The sequence below is a fragment of the Ammospiza caudacuta genome, chromosome 11 (genome assembly GCF_027887145.1).
Source record: "Ammospiza caudacuta isolate bAmmCau1 chromosome 11, bAmmCau1.pri, whole genome shotgun sequence".
In the NCBI taxonomy this organism is placed as follows: Eukaryota; Metazoa; Chordata; class Aves; order Passeriformes; family Passerellidae; genus Ammospiza; species Ammospiza caudacuta.
The window spans coordinates 19,175,825-19,200,666 of NC_080603.1; the positions used below are offsets into that span (position 1 = coordinate 19,175,825).

The window sequence follows — 24,842 nt, forward strand, 5'->3', positions numbered from 1 at the left end:
TCAACCTCTCTGTGCCCGGTCCCAACACACACAGTGGCTGTGCAGGCTGGATCAGACCTGATTTCTGGTGCTGTTTATGCACTTAGTGCCACACAGGCAGGAATTAAGAGGCTGTCCTGCCCTCAGGCAATGACAAATCCACCTCTTGGATCACTCCTCAGGCTGTAACCCCTGGACTGAAACCATCTGGGAGCTTTTGTTCTGGAGTTAGTTCCCCTGCCAGGGCAACAGAATTCCCAAGGGTATGCAGATACCTATTTTTGAAAAGGATGAGATTATTTACTTCCCATGGGCAGCTCATTTCTACTTTCTTGCTGTGTCCATCCTTGCTGCTTTTTTCCAGACCACCAGCTAAGGTCAAGCGACTCAGCCGCAAGTTGCGGCACAGCAAGGGCTCAGTCACAAATCACCGGGCACAGATGGCACCACCTAAGTGATGCCTGAACATTTTAACTGCTCAGGGAAATTTCAGGGAATACCCAATGCTGCAGAGTCCTTCAGGAGACAGAGGAGACTTTGTTTTCTACATCAGTCCTGGACCTGCAATTCAATCAGTGGGGAGGAATACTGCATGTTGTCTGTTACAGCTTTCTTCCCTTTACTAAAGACCTCTCAGCAGTGCCACGGGGGCTGTACAGCACTGCCCATGATATTGGGGCAGTTTTGAGAGCAGTTATTGCTCTAGGTCTGTGGTTAAGTGGTGCCTCCCTTAATTTCCTTGCCTCTGCTCATACTGTGTGCCTTGGCCTGATAAGCACGTGCCACCTTTCGCCCTTGGGAGAGGCCCTGACACAGAGGTGGGGCTGCAAATGCCCTGTGTTTCTCTCAGACCAGAATTGAATTTGAGACTCTGAGTCTTTGGCTTGTCACCCAGTAGCAGATGACAGCAGTGAGGACCAGAGCAGGGTGTCACAGTGGGTCAGTTTGTGGGGACCAAGGGGCACCAAGAGAGGCTGGTGAGATGACAGAGCAGGGGTTGTGACTGCCTGTCCCATGTGGAGAGGGGCAGAAATGTGACAACGGGGCAAGGCAGCGAGCACCAGGTCCTGCAGCAGCCAGCACTGGAAAGGGCTGTCCTGCTGCCAGGCTCAGGGCTCTCCATAGCCCTTCTGCTGCCATCCAGCTAGGAGCTCCCTAGGGAAGTATTTCAGCCTGTTTTCCTGGATTTGAATGTAGGGTTACCACGTAGCTTTTCCTCGGTGACAGACGAGCAGGTGATGGTGGTGTGTGGACTGTGCCAGGCAAGTCCTGCAGCCCTGGGACGGGCGACAGGGAAAGGCAGCAGAGGGCCCCGCTGAGGGCAGGTTTTCTGTGCTGAGGGCTGTACATGGCCCATCCCCTTCTGAGGACCAGGACAGTACTGAAGCACAATCAGAGCTGTGTGAGGATGGAGTCTGGGCTGGGGCAGGAATGGCTGCAGGGGATCGGGAATCCTTGGAAGTGACAGTGTCCGAGCAGGGGGACAGACAGCACTGCAGCATCCCAGCTGCTTCACCGAGCTGAGGGGAAGAAAAATGCCGCCCCCACCCTCAGAAACCACATCTCCTTTCATCCCATCCACTGTGGAAAGGTCTCTGAGCGGGCTCCGGGGTTCCCTCAAGGGCTGCGGGTTTTGGGGACAGCTTTGATGGCAGGGGTGAGCTGTGCGGTGACGGGCTGCTTCACATCAAGGCTGTCCTTTGCAGGAGAAGTGTCTGGGCATTTGGGAACGCAGCACAAACACGTAGCTGCTAGGAAGTGTATCAGAAAACTTCACTGTTCCCAAAACCAGACACCACCAGGGTCACATCAAAGTACTACACACAACCCCGAGACCACGTGGGGCTGTCTGTGGGGACATCCAGGCCTCCCCCAGGCCGAGTCCCGACCGTGCCCGGCCATGGCGGGGAGCTGCGCTGCTCTACCTCCGCTCCCTGCTCGGGGGACGGCGATGAAACGCCTCTCCCCGCTCCTCAGGCCGTGCACACGGCGGACCTTCGCTACGGAGGAAGGAGATGACGGGGAGGCAAAGAGCAGCTCTCGCCCCGCTCCCGCCCCGTTCCCGCCCCGCTCCCGCCCCGTTCCCGCCCCGCTCCCGCCGGGACGCGCCGCCCCGCGCTGTTGTGTCCCCGCCGGGCGCCCGTTGCCGCTCCCGTCGCGAGCGGAAGCGGAAGCGGCGGCGGCCGCGTGCGGCGATGGCGGCCCGCGGTACCGTGCGGCGCGGGGCGGGCGGGGGGTCCGCCCGCGGCCCCGACCCGCAGGAGGAGCCGCCGCCGCCGCTCCAGGCCGTGCTGGTCGCCGACAGCTTCAACCGCCGCTTTTTCCCGATTTCCAAGGACCGGCCGCGGGTGAGAAATCCCCTCTGGGTGCTTCTGCCTACGCCGCGCCGGTGCCTCCGGGGCCGCCTGTCCGGTGTGCACTGTCCCCGGGAGACCGGGGCGCGCAGGGGTCTGGCGAGAGGCCGGGCTGGGTCGGGAGGGGGAGAGGCTTCTCCCGCGATCCTGCGCTCCGGCAGCTCTCGGCCGCAGGAGTTCGTGTCCCCCGCAGGGGAGGAGGCGAGGATCGATCGCTGCTGTGTCGGGCTCTCCGCTTCTCCATATGGCGTGGGAGCTGCGCTACCGGCTCCTGGTCTGCGGCTGGTGCGGGACCGGCAGCGGGTTTGGACATGCTTGTTTCTGATAAAGGAAAGAAACGAAATCTTGGCCCTTGCCAGCTGTAATGAGTGAAAGAATATGGCCAGAAAAATGGATGGGGGTAGTGCTTTCATCCATCTCAAAAGGCTCTGTGTTAAAAGAACATAAAAGGCTTCTGGAGACTTTAGGTCTTAATAATTGTCTCACCTTATTTGCTGATTAAGTGTTGGTGGTGCTTGTAATTATACACGCGAGCTCAGGCCTGAAATGAAACAGTACGAAAAATGAATTGAGGAATGGTATGCTGTCACTCAGGTGTGACTCAGTAATTCAGTTTAATAAGTATGAGTTGAATCTCAAGTCAAGAGAGTACTCACTTCACTTTAGGTTGGGGTTTTGTTCCCCTTGTTTAATTCTGGACACTCATATTACTATGGCTTCATCATTCATGTCTGACAGGTTTTTCTTGAAGCAGTTGAAGCCGGAGTCAGGGAATCAGCACTTTTCCAGTCTCTGTCATTTATCTGAGTCTTCTTGAACAGTTTTCAGTGATAACTTCATTTTGTATGCCTTCCTTTCTGAACTGAGGATCTGCCCCTAGAAGATCACAAATTAGCTCTTACTGTTTAGATCAACTCCAAAAGATTTTTATAAAACCTGGTGGGGCAGTTACTTGTGTTATGTTTCTGAACATTATATCCCCAAGCTGGAAGGGGCTGTTTCTGATGTTGGGGTACTGAGTGTTTGTTCAACTATCTCTATGGTGTTTTGGTTTTTTTTCAGGCTCTTTTACCTATGGCAAATGTGGCCATGATTGATTATACATTGGAGTTCCTAACAGCAACAGGAGTGGAAGAAACCTTTGTTTTCTGCTGTTGGAAGTCAGCTGAGATAAAAGAACATTTGCAGTAAGAATCTCTTACTCTTTCCAGTTTTATGATGGAACGTATTTGTCTGCCCTCCAACAAGCCTCAGAGGTTTCACTGATTCATATGAAAACTGTAAGAGACACCCTTTCAGCAGTGGTCTCCCAGCATATCTCAGAAAGGACTGTCCCTGCTGCAGTGTTAAAGGGTTGAGTGTTGTGGGACTGCTCCTCAGTTCCCCTTCTGAGCGTACCTGAGCCTGGCAGTAGCAGGCTCTCTGTCACAGCGCTCCCTTATAGGTGTGCCACTCACTGGGGACACTGTCCTAGTGTGTCTGTGGGAACAGCCTCGTTATGCCTTCCTGATGGGTTTTTTCCCTTCTTCCAGAAAATCCAAGTGGTGCCGGCACACGTCTCCTAACAAGGTGCGCTTTGTCACCTCGGACCTGTACCGCTCCCTTGGGGACGTGCTGCGCGACGTGGACGCCAAGTCCCTCGTGCGTTCCGACTTCATCCTGGTCACTGGCGACGTGGTGTCCAACTTCAATATATCCAAAGCCCTGGAGGAGCACAAGTAGGTGCTGGAAGAGTGAATCTTGCCTGGTGTGCTGCAGGAGTAGCTCCCTGAGGAGTGTTCTCATAGCTGTGCCCTCCTTTTTCAGGTTGCGTCGTAAGATGGAAAAGAATGTGTCCGTGATGACGATGATATTCAAGGAGTCCTCGCCTGGCCACCATGCCAGGTGCAAGGAGGATGACATTGTTATTGCTATGGACAGTGCCACAAACCGTGTCCTTCACTACCAGAGAACGCAGGGGCTGAAGCGGTTCCGCTTTCCTATGGTGCGTCTGGAGCCTGGCAGGTGGAAAAGGGCTGTGGTAGTGAGGCAGCCCACCCAGGGAGATCCTCCCTGAGTGAGGGCTGGGGAGCTGTCCTAGCTGCTCCTCCTGGAGGAGCAGATGATAGGACGTAAATGGGGGTAAATGGCTTTTTTCCCCCTTGATCTTTATTTGAGGCTTGGTGAAATCATGCTGGGACACGCATGTTTGTGCCTCATTCCAGTTTGAGCACGAGGCAGATGATTTCTCAGAGTTCAGGTTTTGACCTTTATTTCCTTGCCATGATATAAAACAAGGGAGGGAAATGATTTGTGATATCGCAGAGACTCCCAGTTTGGGGTGCATATACCACTACCATACAAAGACCATTTTTACCAAATCATTTAGGTTGGAAAAGAGCTCTGAGATCAGAGTCCAGCCTTTGATCACCACATTATCAACTAGACCATGGCACATCCAGTCATTTCTCGAACACCTCCAAGAGTGGGACACCAGCACCTCCCTGGGCAGTCCATTGCAGTGTTTAACAATCCTTTCCTTTTTGAAGTGTTGTTGAGCCTGACATGGAGTGGAATTACACCACCTTTTACCTATTTGTTCACCTAATAATGTAGTAAATGCTCTGTAAATGTCTGTGAAGGCACTTCCTCCATGAGACAGATGGACCAGATTCTTTCTTCAACTCATAACTAAGGCTGTGATTGTACAATATTCTCATCCCCACATCAGTAATCAGGAGGTTATTTCATGTCTTCAAATGGAAGTACAAACCACCATAAAAAAAAACAAAAAAGGAAAAGCCAGAAGAGACAAAATGCAACAATACAAAACTGACCCCCAGCTGTAAAAATTGTATTTGGATTTATCAGTGGTTTTTTGTACAGTTGTAGCTCCCAGAGACTCCCAGAGGTAAGGAACCTCATCAAAAGTGATTGTTGGAAATACAAGGTGTTTCTGGGAGACCTGCACTGTGTAGGAGCAGGGGCAGTCTCTGCTGGCTGACACTCAGCTCTTTGTGTGGTCAGTCTGTGCCTGCTAAGATTGGGTCTAGTGCAGATTGTAGATTTCTCTGATCCTCAGAGAAATCTACAATTTCAGCTAGTTTAATAATTCAGTCAATACTGCCCCTGGCTTATAGAAGGCTTTTGGAGTTTGATACTGCATGAGGCACTCAGGTCACCTGAATTTTTTCCTCTTTCAGAGTCTGTTCCAGAACTCTATTGAGAACGTTGAGGTGCGCCATGACTTGCTGGATTGTCATATCAGCATCTGCTCTCCACAGGTGAGCCCTGCCCTTCCAAGAGTCCCAAATCCAGTCTGTACTGCTCCCTTGGTACTGCTGATGTGCAGGGTGTGTGTGGCGTGAGTACCAGGTTTGGGAAACAGAACTGGCTGAGCTGATGGCCTGGGTGACCATGTGGTGGAACACATGGGGGGGTCAGTCTGTTTCTGGCATCCACTGCTCAAGCCCAGACAGAACTACATGGTGGGTGCATCCAGAGACTGGCTGGTTTGGCGCAGAATGAAACTATTTCAGAAATAAGTTATTTCCCTTTGGATATAATAACATCTGTGGAGCAGTAGTGGTGGCTGTGCTGTGGAGAAGTGTCAGTACTTTTAAGCTGGTACCATGTTAGGGTTATTCTAGCTAAGGCTCGCTAACATAGATAAAGTTTGTATGCAGCCTTCTTTTGGGGGTGAAACTACAAAGTGAGGCTGGGAAAACTGCTTGGAAATGCTAAAGCAATGTCTTGCCCCTTTTGAAATCAGAATCTGTTAATTGATTCTGCAGGAGTAGTAGGGGGAGGAGATGGGAGGGTCAATATTCCTAGCAGAAGGAGTCACAGCTTTATTCAAGGCAAGACCATCACTTTCCTATATTGTATAACTTGGCTCTAACTATAGTATTTCCACGTACTTTACTCCTGGCAGGTGGCTGAACTGTTCACAGACAACTTTGACTACCAGACACGGGATGACTTTGTGCGTGGCCTGTTGGTGAATGAGGAGGTAAGGAGAGGGTTGTTACAAGGGAGATCCTGTTACTTTGCCTTAGAGAACCCTCTGATGTGCCTCTGCCTGTCTGCCAGGTCCTGGGGAACCAGATCCATATGCATGTAACAACAGAAGAGTATGGTGCTCATATATGCAACCTGCTGATGTACGAGGCTGTGTGCTCTGACATCATCCGGCGCTGGGTTTATCCTCTCACTCCAGAGATGAACTTCACTGATGACAAGAACCAGAGTTACACCCACTCTAAACACAACATTTACCGAGGGGTGGATGTGAGCCTCGGCCATGGCAGCGTGCTGGAGGAGAACGTCCTCATCGGGCAGGGAACGGTCATTGGCAGCAACTGCTCCATCACCAACAGCGTTATTGGGCAGAACTGCAGGATAGGTGAGTGCAGGAGTGGGGCATGTGCCAGCCATGCCAGGCCAGGGCACACATTTGCTGGAATTCAGTTTTTAAAGTGCGTTTTGCACTGATAGGTGGGTACTGATTGATTGCTAATGGGGAGAAAAGAGAAAAGCGTGGTTTTCCAGCAGAGGAAATAGATTAAAGTTTCCAGGGTACCATAATGAAGCTGGAAAGTACTTCATGCAAATTAGTTGTTTCAGCAGCAGAGAATGCATGACCTTTACTGATCTAGAGTTATCAACCACCACCATCCTGCAAATGAGGGACATCTGTCCCCATTTTCATGAGCTGTTTCTTCCCCTATCATCTAACATCCATCATGCATCAAGGGGGTTGGGAGTCAGTAAGATGTAAGGCTTAAGTAAGCCAGTAAGACTCAGCAGTGTCAGAGCACCAGACAGCCTTCCTCAACATATTTGTCCTTGGTGGTGTGTAACAGGTGATAAAGTGACTTTGGATGGAGCTGTTCTGTGGGACCGAGTGCACATAGCAGATAATGTGGAGATCCACCATTCTGTTATCTGTGATGAGGCTGAAGTGAAGGAGAAAGTAAAGCTAAAGCCCCGCTGTGTCCTCTCTTCTCAGGTGAGCTGATTTATGTCTGTTCTGCTTTCTGCCCCTCCTGGCAGGTCGCTTATCTTACACTGTACTATTCCAGAACACAGGGCTGCCCCAAGCCTTTTTGCAGAGGTGGAGATTGTGCTACTGCTCCCACCTTTTTCTTCCCTCTGCTTGGCTGGGGCAGTATAATATGGAAAGTGGCAGTGCTGGTGTCTTCAGTTACACTTATTAGTGACAGCTTGTCTGCAGCTGCTGGTGGACGTACAAAGGGGCAGTCACAGTGTTTGTTATTAAGATGTGTTTCACATATTTTCAGGTAGTAGTAGGTCCTGGCATCACCCTTTCTGAGGGCACAGTGATCTCTCTGCACCCCCCAGATGAGGAGGAAGAGGATGATGACCAGTTCAGTGATGATTCTGGTGTGAACAAGGAGAGCAAAGTGAAACTGAAAGGTATGAGAGTCTCTGTCTCCATGCACTAAAGCTGTGCAGAAGGGTTTGTCTTCCATTATTTTCTGGGGTCTTTACCAGCACCATTCCAGACACTGCAGTGCCAGGGTGGAGCTTAGAGCTGCATTCAGCCTGGAACCTATGGGTTTTCATCAGGGCAAGCAAGGATACTCAGCTGAGTCCAAGGGCTTTGTCCTTGTGAAGTGCTGTTGCTACAGTGTGGGTTTGTCAAGGGATCTAAACATGGTCTGCCAAATGTTGCTGCTGTAAGAAGGAGTAAGTCACTTGTCAAGGCATGTGAGGAAATGAAAGCTGAAATCCATGTGCATCTGCAGGAGTCCCAGCTCCCTCTTGATGAAGGTTCTGCAGGGGCAGTAACATGCAGGTTATACAGTCTATTTCATCTTTGCCTGTAAGCAGGTATCTGCTACTTCCACACTGATTCCTGATTCTTTTCCAGGTTACAATAAAAAGGATGTAGGCTCAGAGGGCAGAGGCTATCTCTGGAAAGCAGATGACAAGAATGAAGAGGATGAAGAAGAGCAGAGGCAAAGCCTATGGGGTGAGAAGTTTAGTGTGGTCACCTGGGGCTGAGCAGACAGGTGTGTGTTGGGGAAACCAGCCAAATGGGATGCTGGTGATTGTGTCTAGAGGAAGACCTGGGCTTTGTGAAGCAGACTGGCTCCAGATAACAGCTATGTGTGCAGGGAAGGTGAGAGTTAAAAGCAGGTCGTGGACCAGATTCTCTCTACCTGTGCTCTGTGGAAGGTGGTTGTTAGATATTTGCCTTGCACCAACACACAGAGCTGTCTGTGCTGGCAATGCTGCACCATGGGGCACCAGCCCCTCCCTCAGATGGGAATATGCTTTGGCTATTCCAGGTGCTGCTGGCTTTCTTCCTGCCAGTGGCAGTGTCTGCTGACATTGCTCCATTGTGACTCAGCATTCTGCACAAAATGCAGTTCCTTCTGTCCGTGTCCTTTGTTGTCTGCCTGCAGACTCCCAAAAATCCCATTATCCTCGTGCCAGCTGTAGTGTTCCCTCTGCAGCAAATCTAATCATCTGGGCCTGTAAATAGAAGCTTCCTTGCAAGGACAGATAGTTGCTGACTTGGTTGGGAAGCCCCTGGGACACCTGGTTCCTCGTGGCATATGATGGTTGCAGCTTTTGAGTGCTGAATGCTGCATCTTGTCCTTCCTCAGGCCCAGCTATGCCCTCAGAGGAAGAGAGTGAATCTGACAGTGACCTGAGCATGGGCTCTGAGGAGCCAGACAGTCGGGCAGCTTCCCCTCAGCTGGATGACATCAAAGGTGAGATGGCCTCTGAAGAAGTACAGTGATTCTGTAGATACTGCAGTGTGTGAGGTTTGTGCTGCCTTCTCTGGATGTATTGGAAAATTTGTGCACCTCTGTGATATGTTGTTTCCTGATCTCACTTCCTGCATTTTCTGCAGAGTTCATTAATATTCCCTGTATCACTGCTGGGTTAATCCAGAGCAGTCAAGGATAAGAAACTAGCAAACAGTCTCCATCTTCCACATTCCTCATCACTGGACCTTCATGAAAGAACCTCCCTGAGTTTTCTGTTTAAATGGCAGTGTCATTGCCCAATTTTAGAGACTATGGAAGGTCCACTAGAGTTTCTCTGTATGGACAGCTTAGTACTGTAATCACTCTGGAGAAGTAAATGTCCTTGTAGGAGTTTCCTCTTTAGGCAGAGATGTTTTGGTTTTTTGTTTTGTTGTGTTAAGCTTACCTAGATTTGAAAGAGGTTCAGGCCAAATTGGAAAAACCCAAAAACTCTCTCATGTTGGAATATCGCCTCAAAGGAAATAAATCAATAAATTTTAGATTTGAATTAATACTTTCAGTTATGGGAAATGAGGTTTGTCTGAGTAGGAAAGGCTAGATTGTGAAAGTATAATAGAAACTCTGCTCTAAAAGGCTGCAGAGGTAAATAGCTTTGTACTGCTTTCTGTGGATAGATCAGTGACATGTAGTAGGTGGTTTCCTTTGTTTGAATTATATCCCACTATTTATAAGTATAGTTGCTGTGGGTTTGTGTCACTGTACAGAGAACAAATAAGCATCTGTGTCAGGATGCCTTTTTTGTGAAGGGCATCATTCCTTCAGTAATGAGCAGTTTGGAAATCTGTGCTTTTCCCTAGTGTCTAACTGCCTGTCCTTTCTTTCATTAGTTTTCCAGAACGAGGTTCTGGGTACGTTACAAAGGGGTGAAGAAGAAAACATTTCCTGTGACAACCTGGTCCTGGAAATCAACTCCCTCAAGTGAGTTGGGGATGTCCTTAGGGATCCTTGGGGTGTCCTTAGGGGTATTGTCCCTTATGCTAAACAGTTGGGATTGACAGCAGGCATGTCAAAAGAAGAGGAGAAACCACGTGAATTCCCATTGTTAGACATTTTATCAGTAAGGAGCATGAGAAATGCAGCTTAGACATCATGACTGAATGACAGCAGGAGTTGATGGGGAGCACCAGCTGCACCTCTAGCATCCTTGGTGGTTAGGCTTTTCCTGCCCCCTCTCTGTAACAAGAGATTTAATTGCTGCTGAATAACTGTGGACTGAAGAGAAAAGGCCAGTTCTTGGCACGACTGCCTGGAAGTTCATGCAGGGTCTGTTGCTCTGGGCATTGCAGCATTCAGCCAGCTGCCTGCAGCTGGGGCTGTGCTGTCGTGTGACTTGTGCAAAGTATTTTTACAGCAGCAAGTCTACAACACATATTTAGAGTGCCTTTTATTTAGTGTTTCTCAAATCCAAACCTGTGTGCTTGCTTTTGTGCAAGAGCATTCCTACAGCACTCTGCTAAATGTGAGGGTGCTGTCCCTGCAGCAGCTTTTTCCAATTGTGATAACAGATTTTCAGGACTTATGGCCTTGTGCAGAGTCTGATGCAATACAAAGTGATTTTATTATCTGAATATTTGGAAAACCAAATAAACAAATAAGAATATGAAAATCAGATTTTCTACTCTATCTCTGTGAATAGCCACAGTCTGCAGAGATCAGACAGTGTGAAATGTTGAAATGTTGCCTTTTTCATTTTAGGTATGCATATAACATTAGCCTGAAGGAGATGATGCAGGTGCTCAGTAAAGTGATCCTGGAGTTCCCACTGCAGCAGCTGGATGCAAACCTGGACTCCCAGAACTATTTCTCAGCATTACTTCCTGTGAGTCCTGCTCCATCTGACTCTTCTTTGGGCTTGTCTCCTAGTGTGTAACAGTCTTTCTGTGTGCCCTAGGTAGTTCCTGCCTGAGAAATCCCTTTTGTTTAACCCTGGAGCCACTTGAACTCCTTGAGTTCATGAGCCTTTTTGTCTTCTATAGAAATAAAAATGAACTGAAACTGTTGTTCCTGTTTGACAGAGCTCAGCTGAGACTGTAGGTGTGGGAGCTCTAGTTCAGTACCTGTGGTTGTTTCTGTTGCCTGTGTGACACAGTAGAAGTGCATAATTTGTAAAAGAGAAAAGAGGAGGTCTGTTAGAAATGCCTTTAGAGGCTTGAATTCCAGCAACCCAGTTCCAATCCATCTCAAGTCCTGTCCCTGGGGCAATGGGGAGCACTCCTCTCCCAATGGGATCCTTTCCAAGGTCTTATTTTACTGCATACCATAATTGGTGCCAATTTTTTTCCAGCCAAATGCCAAGGCACGATATTGTTGTCTTTGTGCAAAGATAAAGTTCTGCTTTATTGCTAGGGACATGGGTTGTATAGTTGGGTGTACCAGTTTCAATTTCCTGCCTTATGGCAGAAAAAATAGGGTAGGACCTGTTTTAAAAAGCAGATAGTCTTCTCTTAATGGTTTTGTTCATCCAAGCTGAAGTCATTGTAGTATCTTTGTCTCCTTGTTACAGTCCATTTATGTATTTGACTTTGCAAACTACAGATTCTGAAAATGCTCTTTCAGAATGAATAGGTCTGACACATGTTTGGGACAGACTACTTCATTTTTTTTAGGACTACTTTTTTTTTTAGGAGATTGAGAGAAACACTAGACTTCCTCATAATCCTTTCTCTGAGGAAGTATGTGCTTTCAATTGATGGGAAAGGGTGGAAAACTAATTCTCCTTTGTGTAGGTGTAAGCATGCTACTTAACTTACCTCTTGGACATGTGGAGATGCCTTCTGCAGAAAACATCCATGTAAACTGATCTGTTCTTCAGATGGCTTAGTGAGGTTTTGCTGCTCACTCTGTTTAAATTCTGCTTGCTTTTGTTCATTTTTCCAGACTGTTTTCTTGAATAGCATGTCCTCTCCTTGAAAAAGAGAATTGAAGGAGGAGGACCAAAGAAGATGTTGGAGCAGGTGTTAGATTCTGAGTGGAAAGCAGTTCATCTAGACAACAGCTTGTGTGGAATTCGTAGCTATATAGGATGGGGTTTTTTAATCCCAGCTGGGATATGACATCTCTTGATCTCTCAGATTAGGCTCTTAACTGTAGCATGAGTGGGAAAGGAGAATTTCACTGCAGCACTCAGTCAGAAGATGTTCTAGTCTGGGATTAAGCATATAAATGCATGAAGTTTTGTGCAATTGCCCCAAACCCCTAGAAGATGAAGACAGTGGTAGTAGGTGAAGAGTTTCTCTGGGTAACTTTGTCCATATCTTTTTCATCAAAGGAAAGTTAATGCTCATGTTTAGCAGCAGAGAGAACAACTCAGCTCACCTTTTGTGAGAAGTAGTAATAATCAAAATGTGATGTTTAGAGTGGCCATGTGTCATGTCATGGGCAGGTGGCATTTGTCTAGGCAGGGAATTGTATTCATTTATGAAAAAATTACCCTTAGATTTATCAAATAGAGCCAGGTGTCAAACCAATTGACCATCATGGCAGCCACTTTCTCCAGATTCTCCCTTGTAAAGAACCACCAGGAAATTTCTTAGAGAATCCTTCACTGTGTTCAGGATTGCTGTGCTGGCTTTCTGCACTGCATTCAGCATGATCACAGTGTCCTGGTGAGCTACAGGTGTGTTCACTTGCACTCATGGTGTTTGTCACTGTTACAATAACCCAGTATTTGGGGTGAGATATACCTCAAATAGATGTAGTGACCCAGCCTTCAAAGGCTTATTAAACACACATCACTGTTCTTCTGAGACAGCAGCTTTGTGTATTACCAGCAGTGCTCTGCAAAGATCAGTTCTTCAGGTAGAAGTTGTACAGCATCTGGAACAGTGGCTTCTCTGCAGCTTGCAATTCCCTGGTTAGAAAAAAGTGCACTCCATTAATTTACTAATTCTTATTTACACTCTGCAAATCCCAAGCACAGTCTTGGAATAGGTTAGTAAATAATGAAAGTAGTTGTTGCTGAAGTTTGCAGCTAAAACTGCCTCAGGCAATAGCAGGTTTGGGCTGAGAGCTGCTCATGATGGAGTAGTTATGGAAAAATGTTATTTTGTGTGAGATGGGGCTACTTGCATTCTGAGAGTGATGGGTATCAGGAGCCCACTGAACCTTACAGACCTCTTTATGTTTCTCACTCTCTTTGTAGCTCAACTCTGACCAAGAGATGCTGAAATAAGATGGGTTGCTTATATAAAACCTATGGTAGAGCAGTCCCAGGCAGCTCAGGAGGGGAAATTGTGGGAATGCCATAGTTGTGATGTGTGATTTGACTTGAAACCACACTATGTGGTCTGAAGTGCTGGCCCCTGAGCATGAAGCTCTGAAGTGTTGCAGCAATTTTAGGAAACAAGCATCTGGTAAAGGATATGCCCATGGGTATTTTTTTCAGATGAAACATGGAGGCTTGACAAATAGAGGTATCCAGTTTGATGTGTGTCAGAGATCTCATTCAGCTCTTGTGCAAGTTGTAAAGCAGAGAAGGTGCAGAAATAGACCTTTCCTAGAACTACAGACCTTTCCCAGAACTGGGATTCTGTAATGGAGTGCATGTGAACACACTGTGGGATTGCTTATTTGGAGACCAGATGGATTTCTGCTGTCACTGAAGCCATTTATGGTGATCAGCCCAAATGCTGTTGTGGTCTAACTACCCCCACCAGCACCAGTTACAGTGCAGTGCATGTTCTCAACTCGACATGGTATATTTTTTCTTCTTTCCCTTTTCCAGCAGCAGGCACGCTGAGTTGAGTCCTGGGGTTGTGAGTGTTTTCTGTATAAATAACCTGCTTTCAGAAACTCAGTAGCTTCTGGTTAGGTTTGTGCCTGCTTATGATTTAAAGATGTTAATAGAAAGGTATTACAAAGTGTTTCTTAGCCTGGAATAAACTTTCCAGTAGGATAACTTTCTTATCCAGTAGTAATAAGAATGGGGAGATGGTTGTAGAGGAGGGAAGAGTGTTTAGCATTAAGCATTTTGCTAAAGTACCTCCTGTAAATATGCCACAGAACCCTCAGTTGTTTTATTATCATACCATGATGATCAGGATCATTCTGTGCTGTTACTGTTGTTCCTCAAACCAGTCAATGTACCACTGTACAGATGAGTTTGCTTGGACTAATCCCCTTCTTTGTTTCTGCTTGAGGCATGCAAGTTCCAGGAGGGTTGCAGATCAGATGTGTCTGCAGAGGTGATGGAGTGCAGTACTACAGAGTAGATGAGCCCTGTTACTGTTTCCTAGCTGAGGCTGTCTCTGGTGGCCCACACCAGCCTGGACTATCCCCATAGCCTGGGTTGTAGCTCTGCTGTGTGTCCTGGAGCTCTCCCTCTCCCAGGTCTGCTGCCTGTTAACAGTTATCCTGGACAGTAAAATGCTGATTAACCCCAAATTTACGTGACTCAGAGCTTCATCACACCCCAAGCCCCTGTGAATTGCAGTTTCCCTTCAAAACAGACCAGATTTGTTCTGTAAGGAGACTCTGCTGAAGGCACAGCAGACCTGTGTATCTGTGCAGGCATGCCAGGGGTGTAGTTCCAGGATCACCTGCTGTTGAATTACTCCATTTAAAAAGATGCGGAACTCTCATTTAATTTCCTACAATGCTTTTGTAGGATGGTCAGGTCATGATGTGGCCAAAGAAGAATTTTTGTATCTTATCCAAGTTCTGATACCTTTTAAAATTTTTATGGATTGGGATCTAAGTATTACCTCCTATCCCAGATTCAGGTCAGTCTGTGCTGCTTTGCAGAGCTCCCTGCTGCATATTTCCCAGATATGTACAACAAGGGAAAGAGCTGTGAGGGACTCAGAAATATTGTTTGAAAGGCAGCACTAAAATCATTAAACTTAAGACTTCAAGACAAATAAGCCTTGGAGGAGAGAACAACTAATAGTGTAACAACTTCTTGTCCTTTATCCTTCCCACTCGTTCCCTGCAGCAGGCTTCAGGATCCAAACAAGCCTCTGGGCACACAGCAAATGTGTGATTTGCACTTAGGGGCTGCTCTGACATGTTCCTGTTTTAGGGGTGGTTGTTTTTCACTGTTCAGTTCTAATCAGCTGGTAATTAACCTGGCATTATCTTTTTCTATGTTTCCTTATTCGTCCTTCTGCTTTGAAGGAAAATTCCACTGAAATGTCAGCTGCTCTGTGGGGGGAGGCTGTGAGTAGCATATAGGTATCTCTCCTTATCAGTCTGCAGTGAAGAGATTTTGTTTGAACAACAGACTCCATTGAACAACATTCATTGTGATGATCTGGTATTCCATCTAGAGAGGCAAAAACAGGAAAGCTAATAGATATTCTGAAAGCTTAGTAAAACCAGGTTCTCTTCTCACATGTGAGACTCAATATTATCTGTTTCATGGACAGAGAGGGTCAAATACCTGAAGTAGTTAGCTGAATAGCTTCATAAAATGCTTCCCTGGGTCACTTGGTGTAACACAGCTGAGACATGGGGCTGAGTGCACTCATCCATCTCAGCTCAGGAGCTCTTCTGTATTTTCTCCCTGCAGCTGTTGAAGAACTGGACCCCGTTGTTTAAGAACTACATAAAACGAGCATCAGATCACTTGAATGCCTTATGTGCCATTGAGGAATTCTTCTTGGAACATGACAGTCTCTGCACATCGATAGCTAAAGTGAGTATCCTCTCCCAAATCTGTTTTTGCTAGATTCACAGTGGAATGCATCCTATTTATATCATCACCTCTCTGCTTTAAGGGAGAGAATTTTGGAGTCTCAGTGGAGAGGGGTGTGTAGAAAATCCATTTATAACAATTTCTTAAAAAAAAAAAAAATAGTTCTGTGTCTGCCTGTGCCTCTGAGGGAGCACAGCTGAGGGTGAGTATTAATTACCAGCCTGCAGCCTGTGGGGAGCTATTATTTTGCAGCTTCCAACATAGATGCCCTTGTTGTGTGACACTGGAAGAGGCGAGGCCAGAGACTCGCTCTAGGAAGAGCTTCATTTCCTTTATCTCTCCATGGTCCCTGGGATCTCACTGCTAAATGGTTTATCCTACTTTGGAGTGCAAAACACAAAAGCTGGGAGTAAAAGTGGAATTTTATTCAGGCTGAGCTAGTTATGAAATAGGGAGTAAAGGAAAGCTGTCATGTGGCTTATTATCTGTCTCCCTACTTCTGAGAATTTTCATATATTCCTCCTCACCATCCTTTACAAATATTTTGTCCCTACATTCTGTCTGCCTTATCACATGGAAAGCATTTGACTTGGATTACAAGGCTCCTTTAGCAGCAACTCAGGAAGCCCCTGTCTGTTTTGGAGGAGCTCTCCTAGAGCCTGCTTAACTCTTGATTCCTCAAAAAAGAGTAATCCTAACTTCTCCTACCAGTGCTTCTGGCTGATGGCAAAGCACTTAGGACTGGAGCCAAAAGCCTTCAGTTTGGTGAGCCAAAATGTCCTTGAATTACAGCAATTGTTTGGCATGTGTCCATTGTTCTAGGGGCCTGAGTTTCCCTAGAGGCTGGGAATTGAAGTGACACTTTATATTTGGAGTTGGCAGCCAGCTTTGTTAGCGCTCTGCTGCAAGGAGGCCGATGCAAAGTGCCTGCTCTGCCTGAGCACAAAGGCACCCTGAGAAAGCCTGATGGCCTCGCTCACAGGGCAGGGGCTTGAGCTGAGCAATGACCAATTGCTTTGACACCTGCCATAAGGCACTGCAGAGAGAGAGCTGGCAGGAGGAGGGGCACAGCTGGACAGGTTCATGCTCCTCTGCACATGTCACTGCTGAATGTGAGCCAGCATCAGTTGCTTGTTGGATCTGCTTTGGGGATGGTGTTTGGGTTGCTTTAAAAAGAGAACTTAGGTCTTGAACTGATGTCCTTTGTGACCCCTCATTGCCCACTGCTCTCAGTCCTACCCAGCATCCTCAGAGCTGATGCTGATGGAGCTTGAACTTTGACTCATTATGTGTCACAATATCTGTCCGGAACATAAGGCTTGGTAGGCGAATCACGGTTATTTTAAACAGCAGAAGGAAAATGAAGCAGACTGAGTGCCTTCTGGTGAAGATAGAGCTGAGAGACACAGATTACGTGCAAACTTTGTACTTGGACATGAGCTAGTCCCAAAAGAGTTTATAGAGAGCCTGTTGCTCTTTTCTAATTGATGCAGGTGTTGATGACATTTTACCAGCTGGAAATTCTGGAAGAAGATGTAATTCTCAATTGGTTCTCTTTGCGGGACACGTCTGACAAAGGAAAGCAGCTTCGTAAAAACCAACGGGTGAGTCCCAAAGGTGTTGGGAGAGGCTGGGCTGGGGGGAGACAGACAGACAACAGCTGCTGAAAGAAACTTCCAGTAAAGTTTGGTGTCACTGTCACCTTCTGTGGAGCAGCTGCCATAACATGGTAGGCCAAGAAACACACCAGTGCACTGAACACTAATCAACACAGATTTGTTCTCCAGAACAGTTTCTGTGCATTCTGCCATAGTCATCCTGTTTGGATAAGGAATGGAGGTAGTGTGAGGATTGTTTCTAGTGGGCTCTCTGTAGCACTCTGAGGCCAGCACTTTCTGGAGTAGCAGCAGGGTTTCTCTAAGCCAACACCCATTTGAAATGGGCTTTAGGCCAATGCCCTGTGTGCTGGCCCCATGCAATGCCTTTGAAGCTTTCATTCCTGGCTCAGCAGTCCCTTCACATATATTTCTAAGCATTTGCTGTACTGAGTAGTTTCATTTGGCTTCTGTTGCAAGGAGCATATAAACTTCCCTCCTCCATCAGGCAGAACTTTGTGCTGCAGTTTGGCTGAGCCCTGTTCCAGTCTTCCTCCCTGGATCTGGAAGAGAAGTAGAGGGAAAAAACCATCTAAAGAGCAACTTTGTTCAAGACCTTTGCAAAGTCAGCTATTAGTATAGGTCAGCAGTGCTTTCAGCTGCTTGTTCAAGCCCAGTTAAAACGTAAAATGAGCTGCCTTTTTAATAGCAGTTTCTGAGGGACAAGTTTTTTTCCCAACAGAGTTTTCCTAACATGTCAGCTAAGGTGCAGCTGCCATCTCTTTGCCCTGAAGCTCTGAAAACCTCTCAAGCTTTTGTCTTTTTGCTGAGTGTTGGAGAGATTGTCTGACTGGAGGAATCTCCTTTAGGAATTTAATCAGTCTGCATTTGTCTGTGGCATCCCAGTGGTTTTTCACCTAATTGTCTCTTGCTCCCTCAAACTGCCTCCATTTCTGTTTCTCCTGGAAATACTTTCTTGTGCATGGTGGTCATGCTCACTCACACAGTGTATTGGTTGAGCATTTCCAGGATCTCCTAGATGTCAGTTGTTACCCAATTATGTTTCATTCTCTCTGCAGCTCCAGAAGTTTATCCAGTGGCTGGAGGAGGCAGAGGAGGAGTCGTCTGACGGCGACCAAGACTGATATGGTGGCTCAGCATGAGAAGAGGCTCTCACTGCCTTTCTGGGCCAAGTGGGCAGGGCAAGATCAATGCCAGTGCATGGTGTATAGATGTGGGGCCTGACATCGAAGTGACTGACAATCCCATCATTAATTCAGTTGTGTGTTCCCGACTTTGCCACTTCCCTCCCTCCCTCCCTCATTTGCACCTTATGTTGCAACCCAGTATAAAAACAATAAGGGAAAAGCAGGAGGCGGTGATACCTAAAATCCCTCTGGAGCCTGGATATGATGTACTATAAGCTATCTTTTGGGAGGTCCTTGTTACTAATACAAAGGGAGAGAATAGATGCAGATGTATACAATGCCCCTGTAGATCTAACCATCAGGGTTGTGGAAGAATGGTGGTACAGCTGAGGTATTTGGAGTCATTGTTGTTTCTGGAGCTAAGGGAACTCCTGCTGAAGAGACACCGGCAAGGTTGGTGAGTAAGAGCATGTGGATTAGCATCTGGAGTGCAGGACTAGAATTCAGGAGTTCTTGTGCCTAAAGAAGATGCAGCTGTCTGAGGACGCCCAAGGCATTTTGCAGCCTAGAAGGCACTTCTGTGATCTTTCCAAAAGGGAAAATCTCTTGCCATCTGCCATGCTAGGATCTAACACAAATTGCACAGTGGAGCTGGTAAAACCATGTGTTTCCTGTGCTGTAGAACTGGGGGTGGTGTGTGCTCAGCTTCCCCACAGGGTTGGTTGATGGCTGTACCAATCACCATATCCTGCATGTGATCGTTCTTCTGTGCCCCCAGCTTAGCAGACAAGGCTTAGAGAAGTGTCTGTTTCCTAATTTTTTTTATGAAAAGGGAGCAGAGGTGCCTGGCTCCTTGTGCTGCACCAGCTACACTTGTATTTTGCCCTGGGGGCTTTGACTGCACCAGTTGCTTTGAGGAGAATGCAAGTTACTAAGTTCTGCTCCAGTGTGAAAAGGAGTGAGTGGTATTTCCTTCAGCAGCACACAGCCTGTGTATCCACATGATTTCAGTTATATAAGCTTGCTTACTTCATGGCCGTTTATTTATTTGAAACTTCCCTCAGACAGCAGGGAAAGTGCTGCAGACCCACTGTGAGGCTCTGCAGCTGCAGAGCAGCTCGGCAGGCAGCAGGGAGTGAGTGTGCATCTGGCTCACAATGTGTGGCAGCAGCAAGGCTCTTAAGAACAGCTTACTTGGAAGTGTCACTGGGCTGCATTCTCCCTGCTCTCAACAGTGAAAAGGGTACTGCAACCATCAGCTTGTGTTCATAGGTGGGTTATTTGTTGGATGTGCTGACCTAGCCTCTGCCCCTTCAGGAGGAGCATGGGATAAATCCTTTGCAGGGGGAAATGCACTGGAGCTGCCCACTCAGGATATTTACTTGGCCGTTCCGTGGTGCCACAATTGTCAGTGAGGGGACAGCATTGGATGCTGGAGACCAGGGATACTGCCTCTAAAAAGCTGATGTTCAGGCAGGGCCATCTTGTGCACTCACACTATCAGTTGCCAGGATTGTGCATAAATGTCCTTGTTTTCTGACATTGCAAACTCAGTCTTGTAAATGTTGGGGAAATAGTCGGTATCTGAATTTTCTGTATCTGCCAATATTTAATTCAGGGAGCAAATAAAAACTATCCTGGTGTTACCATCTTGTTTGCTTTTTTTGACTTGAAATTGTATGTCTCCAGTTTTACATGCCTGAGCAGGGCTTCATGTGTAAGTTAAATAACTCATCACTGCTTTTTCCTCAGATTTTAAGCACACAATAGCCAGGTAGGAAATCAGCACAGCATTGCATTGGTGAAAGTGTTTGATGGTAACTCATGAGCCCTGTCTGCAGCTAGAGAACAATTCATTAAAACTTCTGAACTTGGAATCCTGGAGTGGGTGAGGTTTGGTTTTATACAGAATTATGTTGCAAAGATGAACCTTAAATCCAAAGAAATCTGTTATCATTTGTCATTATGGGAATTTATAGGAATGTTGGCTGATACGTCATGCATTGTGTCCTCCTGATGCTGGGAAATAAGAACTGGCAGAGGCAGAGAACTGGCAGAGGCAGCTACAGAAAAACCATTTACAAACCAGCTGCAAGACTTGATAATTTTAAAATCTCCTTGGACATCTCAAATATTATTTTTTCCTTTTACAGGGTAAAGATTGGCTTAAGAATAAATTTAACATGTAGTGTTGTAAATGGCTCTTTTTTGCCAGAAGTTCTTGATTATTTCTGCCAAGTAACAATTCCACTTTTGTTTTTTCCACATTCCTTCCTCCTTTGCTCCAACTCTGTGGTATGAGCTGCTTTTTACCTGAGAGTTAAAGTCCAAGGGGAGAATGTTGCTCTATGGCCACATCCTTCAGGCATTGGTGGTGTATGTGGTGGGGTAGTTTTACAGATGCCAAGAATAGAGTAGCAAAAAGAAAACAAATTAGAACACTTGATACTCTCCAAGGTGGAGTTCTGGCATGGTGCAGCATCCTTATGTACTGATACGTGTTGTACTTTTTAAAGGAACACTTATTCCATTGCTGAAATGTAGGGTGGGCTTGGTGCTTTGTTGTTGCTTCAGTCAAGATGGGTTTTTGTTTGGAAGACTAGAAATGCCTTTGAGAATAATTTTGAATGTGGAATCATTGCTGCCCATCTCTGAGCAATGTAAGCAGTTAAGTACTTTATTTTCCTAAGGCTATAGTAATCAACTTGTCTGCCTTCCCATATGACAGGAATGGATGGATGGATAGAACCTGGTGTTCCTCTATCAAACCTACAACTTCAGTTAACAATAGTAATCCTTCTAAAAGAAGATAATAATTTGGTTTTGCTTAAAGCCCAACTACATCCACCTCTGCTTTGGGCTGTTCCAAGATGCACTAAAATGTCTGAAGCCTGTGTACTCTGTAAAGAAGCAATTTTATCAATGCTGCAATTTTTAAGTTGCCATAATTGCAAAAATAAGCCACAGGCAGTTCAGAAACTCTTCCTTGTGGACCTTGGAGTGCACAACACACAATCCCCTCCTGCTAATTTCTTTGGCACTGTGTTCTTCCATTCAATGAGTCATACAGCACAAGGCCTCTGTGAGCAGTGAAACTGATCTATCATTGAGTCTATTCAGTCACTTGGCTTGTTTTAAAAGAAAAGGCAGCTGTAGCAGTGAGATTTCATCTACTACCACCCCGGGGGTGTAGCACCCCTCCCCTGAGCTGCATGTGCTCCCTTGGGAGCTCAGCACTACTGAAAATTGGTCTTTTGGTAACAAAAGTGTCTGATGTGTACAATACAGGCTCTGAGGTGCATCCACAGCTGTGCTGGAAGGTGGTGAGACAGTGGCCCTGCCAGGGACACACCAGGATTCTTTCACATGCGTCTGCTTTGGGGGCAAGGAGGTGTTGCAAAAGGATTTTAACTCTGTCACGGTAGACACAGGAAGAAGCAACTTAAACTAAACTTTTCCATTCCTGACCTGGATTCTTCATTCCAGGTACACCAGCTTTTACCACAGAGCTCTGAGCATAAGGAAATTACAATCTTCCAAGAGCTGATGGGAGACATGGGAGAGTCTCAGACCTCCTACAACTTCTGCTTACCTGAGGACTTCCTTGGAATTTTTTTTTTTTTTTTTCAGTTTAATGTCAGGTTCTTCCCCCAGTCTAGCAGTGCTGCCCAGGTAATTACTAGCAATGCCTGCAGGACTCTTTATTGCATTCGAGGGCTTATTTAGCTCAGCCTGCCTGTTCCCTGCAGGATCTCTCTGGCTCCTTTTCCTACGGCAGGGCAGTCTAGTCTGAGGGCTGATCTAGTCTCATGCCCTGTGCAGGCCCATGGTGTGGTGCTTCCTCCGCGTTTCTTCTTTCTAATACAGGATGGTGCAAGGCAGTTCTTGCCCTTCCTGTTGGTGGGTGTTCCCAAAATTCCATCCACCCCAGCTTTGCACTCAGCCACAACTCCGGGAAGCTGCTGAGGGAGATGGTTCCTTGGTGCCTGCTGGGTGCTGGCAACGTGTGCAGAGGGGAAACCAGACAGCCTGAGACTGCTGTGGGACAGAGGCAAGTCCTAGGGGCTGGGATCACAGTGCTGATGATTGTAGGTGAGAATGTGCTGGGGTCTGGGGAGATGGGATGGGAAGAAACACACAGCCAAAGGGTGCCCAGTTGATGAAGCCATGGTACATGGAACAGAGGAGTCTCATGAAGAGCAGAGGAAAGAGTCTGCGTAGTGAGGAAAAGGTTTGAGCACTGGGGTTAGTTGTTGGATGGTGACAAGGGGTTCAGAGGGAAGCCTTAGCTGGAGAGGAGCTGGGGTGAGTGGTAGTCCCTGTGTGTGGTGGCCATCTGAAACAGTACGGGAGCTCAAAGGGGTCTGTACATGGGAGGATAGGGTAGAGATGGATATGCCTCATGTTTTGTAAGCTGTACTCATGGGGCACATAGCTGGATGAGGAGCATGGAGAAGACTGGGAGGTGTGTGATAAAGGACTAGGGCTGCAGAGATAAAAGGGGAGGCCTGAGGTGTGGACAGAAGCAGAGGTTGTGGGACACAGGAATGACCCTGTGTGTGAAGCAGCATCAGAGGGTGTAAAGGGGGTGTGAAAGCCGAGTGGGGACGGGGAGCCTGGGAGAGGTATATTCCCAGCTGGCCTTGGGAATGTGGGTGCACCGGGAGTACCAGGCTGTGGACAGGAGGATGTGGATGTGCAACATAAATCCCAAGGCACCTACGGGCGATGGGGCTGGGGTGGGGCAGTCCCAGGGGCCGTGCACCCACATGGGCAGAGCAGTGGCGGGGTGGATGGGGGTATGTGGGGGATCCGTTCAGAATCAGAGGGTCAGTGCCCGCCAAGGGGGGTCTCCTATGGATGCGGGACCTGGGCGGGGGCAGGGTGCGGGCCAGCATCATGGCGGGATCCGGGCCCAAACTCGCGGGCTGCCCGCTGAGCCCGGTCCCGGCCCATGGCGGGCCCCGCGCTGGCTCCCGCGCCGCGGCCCCCCCGGGCGCCGGTTCCGGTTCCGGCGGGGCCGGGATGGCGGGCGGGGCGGGGCCGGCCGGGGCCGAGCCTGCGCCGTGCAGCCGGGCGGCGCTGCGTCCCGGAGAACAAGGGGCGCGGGGGGACCGGGTGTGCGGAGGCCGCAGCCGGGCCGGGGCGCGGGCGGGGGCCGGGCCGGGACTGAGGGTCCGGGCCGGGGCGGAGGAGGCGGCGGAGGCAGAGGCGGAGGCCTGGCGGCCGGGCAGGGGCGCCATGGCGGCGGCCGAGACGAAGATCATTTACCACCTGGACGAGCAGGAGACGCCGTACCTGGTGAAGCTGCCGATCCCGGCCGAGCGCGTCACCCTCGGCGACTTCAAGGGGCTCCTCAACCGTCCCAACTACAAGTTCTACTTCAAGTCTATGGACGACGACTTCGGGTGAGCGCGGGCCCGGGCCCGGTCCCCCGGGGCCACGCGTGGAGCCCGGGCCCCATGGGCCTCCCCGGGGAGCCGGGGGGGGTGGCTGGGGAGCGCCGCCCTCACGGCGAGCTGCTGCCCGCTCGGCCCCGGGAGCGCCCCCGGGACGGTGGGGCCGGGACCCCCGGGATGGGGAGGTGCCCCTCTGTGCCCGGCGCGGGGAGGGGGACCCCGATCCATCCTCCATCCCCGTTGCCTTTCCTTGGCTAGGATGGGGATAATGACCCCCTTGGGTTCTGTGTGGACGGACACACCCTCCGTGCCCCCCAGGACCTTACCTGTGGGGGGCTGGTGGTGATACCCCCTGTTCACATTCTCTGGGTTCGTTGTTCCTGGGTGCTGTCTCCGGGGAAGCCGCACATCCTCGGATCCCGCATCAGCTCTGGGGAAGCTGCGCCATGCTAACTCCTCGGTGAGGGAGCTGGTGATACCCTGCTTCAGCTGCCAGAGGCACCTTGGGGGAGACCATCATCCCCATCTGAGGGTTACGTTCTCCCCCTACTCAGGATGTTTGGCCAACACCTTGCCTGAGGTGGTGTCTCCCATGCAGCCCACATTGGGGTGTCCAGGGTCTCACCCCCAGGTTGTATCCAACTCAGGACTGTCATTCCCCACCAAAAGGGCCTGGGCATCTCCCACTGTGCCTGCCTGGGGAAAGTGCCCCTTTCTCCCTCCTTCAAAAAGGTGTGGAGGTAGTCCCACCTCCATCAGCCCTTTCCATGGAATGGATTTGGGGACAGTTTTGCTCTCCTACCATCCATTTTGGGGAGGGACATCCATTTTGTCAGCTTTGTCCTCTGCATCTCATTTTTTGGAAGAACGTGTAGAGAAGACCAGCTTTCTCCTCCCTTACCTCCATGGAGAAGGAGTGAGAGCTCTGCACGTGCTCTCTGAGCAAGG

At 48.4% G+C, this 24,842-nt stretch overlaps 2 protein-coding genes across 3 annotated transcripts in view; both read left to right on the plus strand.

Annotated features, from left to right (window-relative positions):
• The first annotated feature begins 2,144 nt into the window (after positions 1–2,144).
• On the plus strand, positions 2,145–20,132 carry EIF2B5 (eukaryotic translation initiation factor 2B subunit epsilon). The gene is made up of 16 exons (XM_058811976.1): positions 2,145–2,327; positions 3,396–3,520; positions 3,866–4,051; positions 4,140–4,317; positions 5,516–5,596; positions 6,247–6,324; positions 6,405–6,717; positions 7,178–7,323; positions 7,616–7,751; positions 8,209–8,310; positions 8,951–9,058; positions 9,946–10,036; positions 10,814–10,937; positions 15,627–15,752; positions 17,246–17,356; positions 18,427–20,132. The coding sequence occupies exons 1-16, from the start codon at positions 2,175–2,177 to the stop codon at positions 18,490–18,492; spliced, it is 2,124 nt and encodes a 707-aa protein (XP_058667959.1). The 5' UTR covers positions 2,145–2,174; the 3' UTR covers positions 18,493–20,132.
• A 3,549-nt stretch (positions 20,133–23,681) lies between these two features.
• DVL3 (dishevelled segment polarity protein 3) overlaps positions 23,682–24,842 on the plus strand; it is a 33,515-nt gene continuing 32,354 nt past the window's right edge. For both annotated transcript variants that reach the window (XM_058812062.1, XM_058812063.1), the window contains exon 1: positions 23,682–23,903. In XM_058812062.1, the coding sequence (XP_058668045.1) occupies positions 23,737–23,903 (167 nt within the window). In that variant the 5' untranslated portion in view covers positions 23,682–23,736. The remainder of the gene's footprint in view (positions 23,904–24,842) is intronic.

Bases quoted from the DNA above. Each gene is read 5' to 3' on its own strand.
- EIF2B5 (XM_058811976.1), top strand. From the start codon at position 2,175: ATGGCGGCCCGCGGTACCGTGCGGCGCGGGGCGGGCGGGGGGTCCGCC. The intron at 4,318-5,515 runs GTGCGTCTGGAG...TTCCTCTTTCAG, and splicing joins AGCGGTTCCGCTTTCCTATG to AGTCTGTTCCAGAACTCTAT. The intron at 7,752-8,208 runs GTATGAGAGTCT...ATTCTTTTCCAG, and splicing joins GAGCAAAGTGAAACTGAAAG to GTTACAATAAAAAGGATGTA.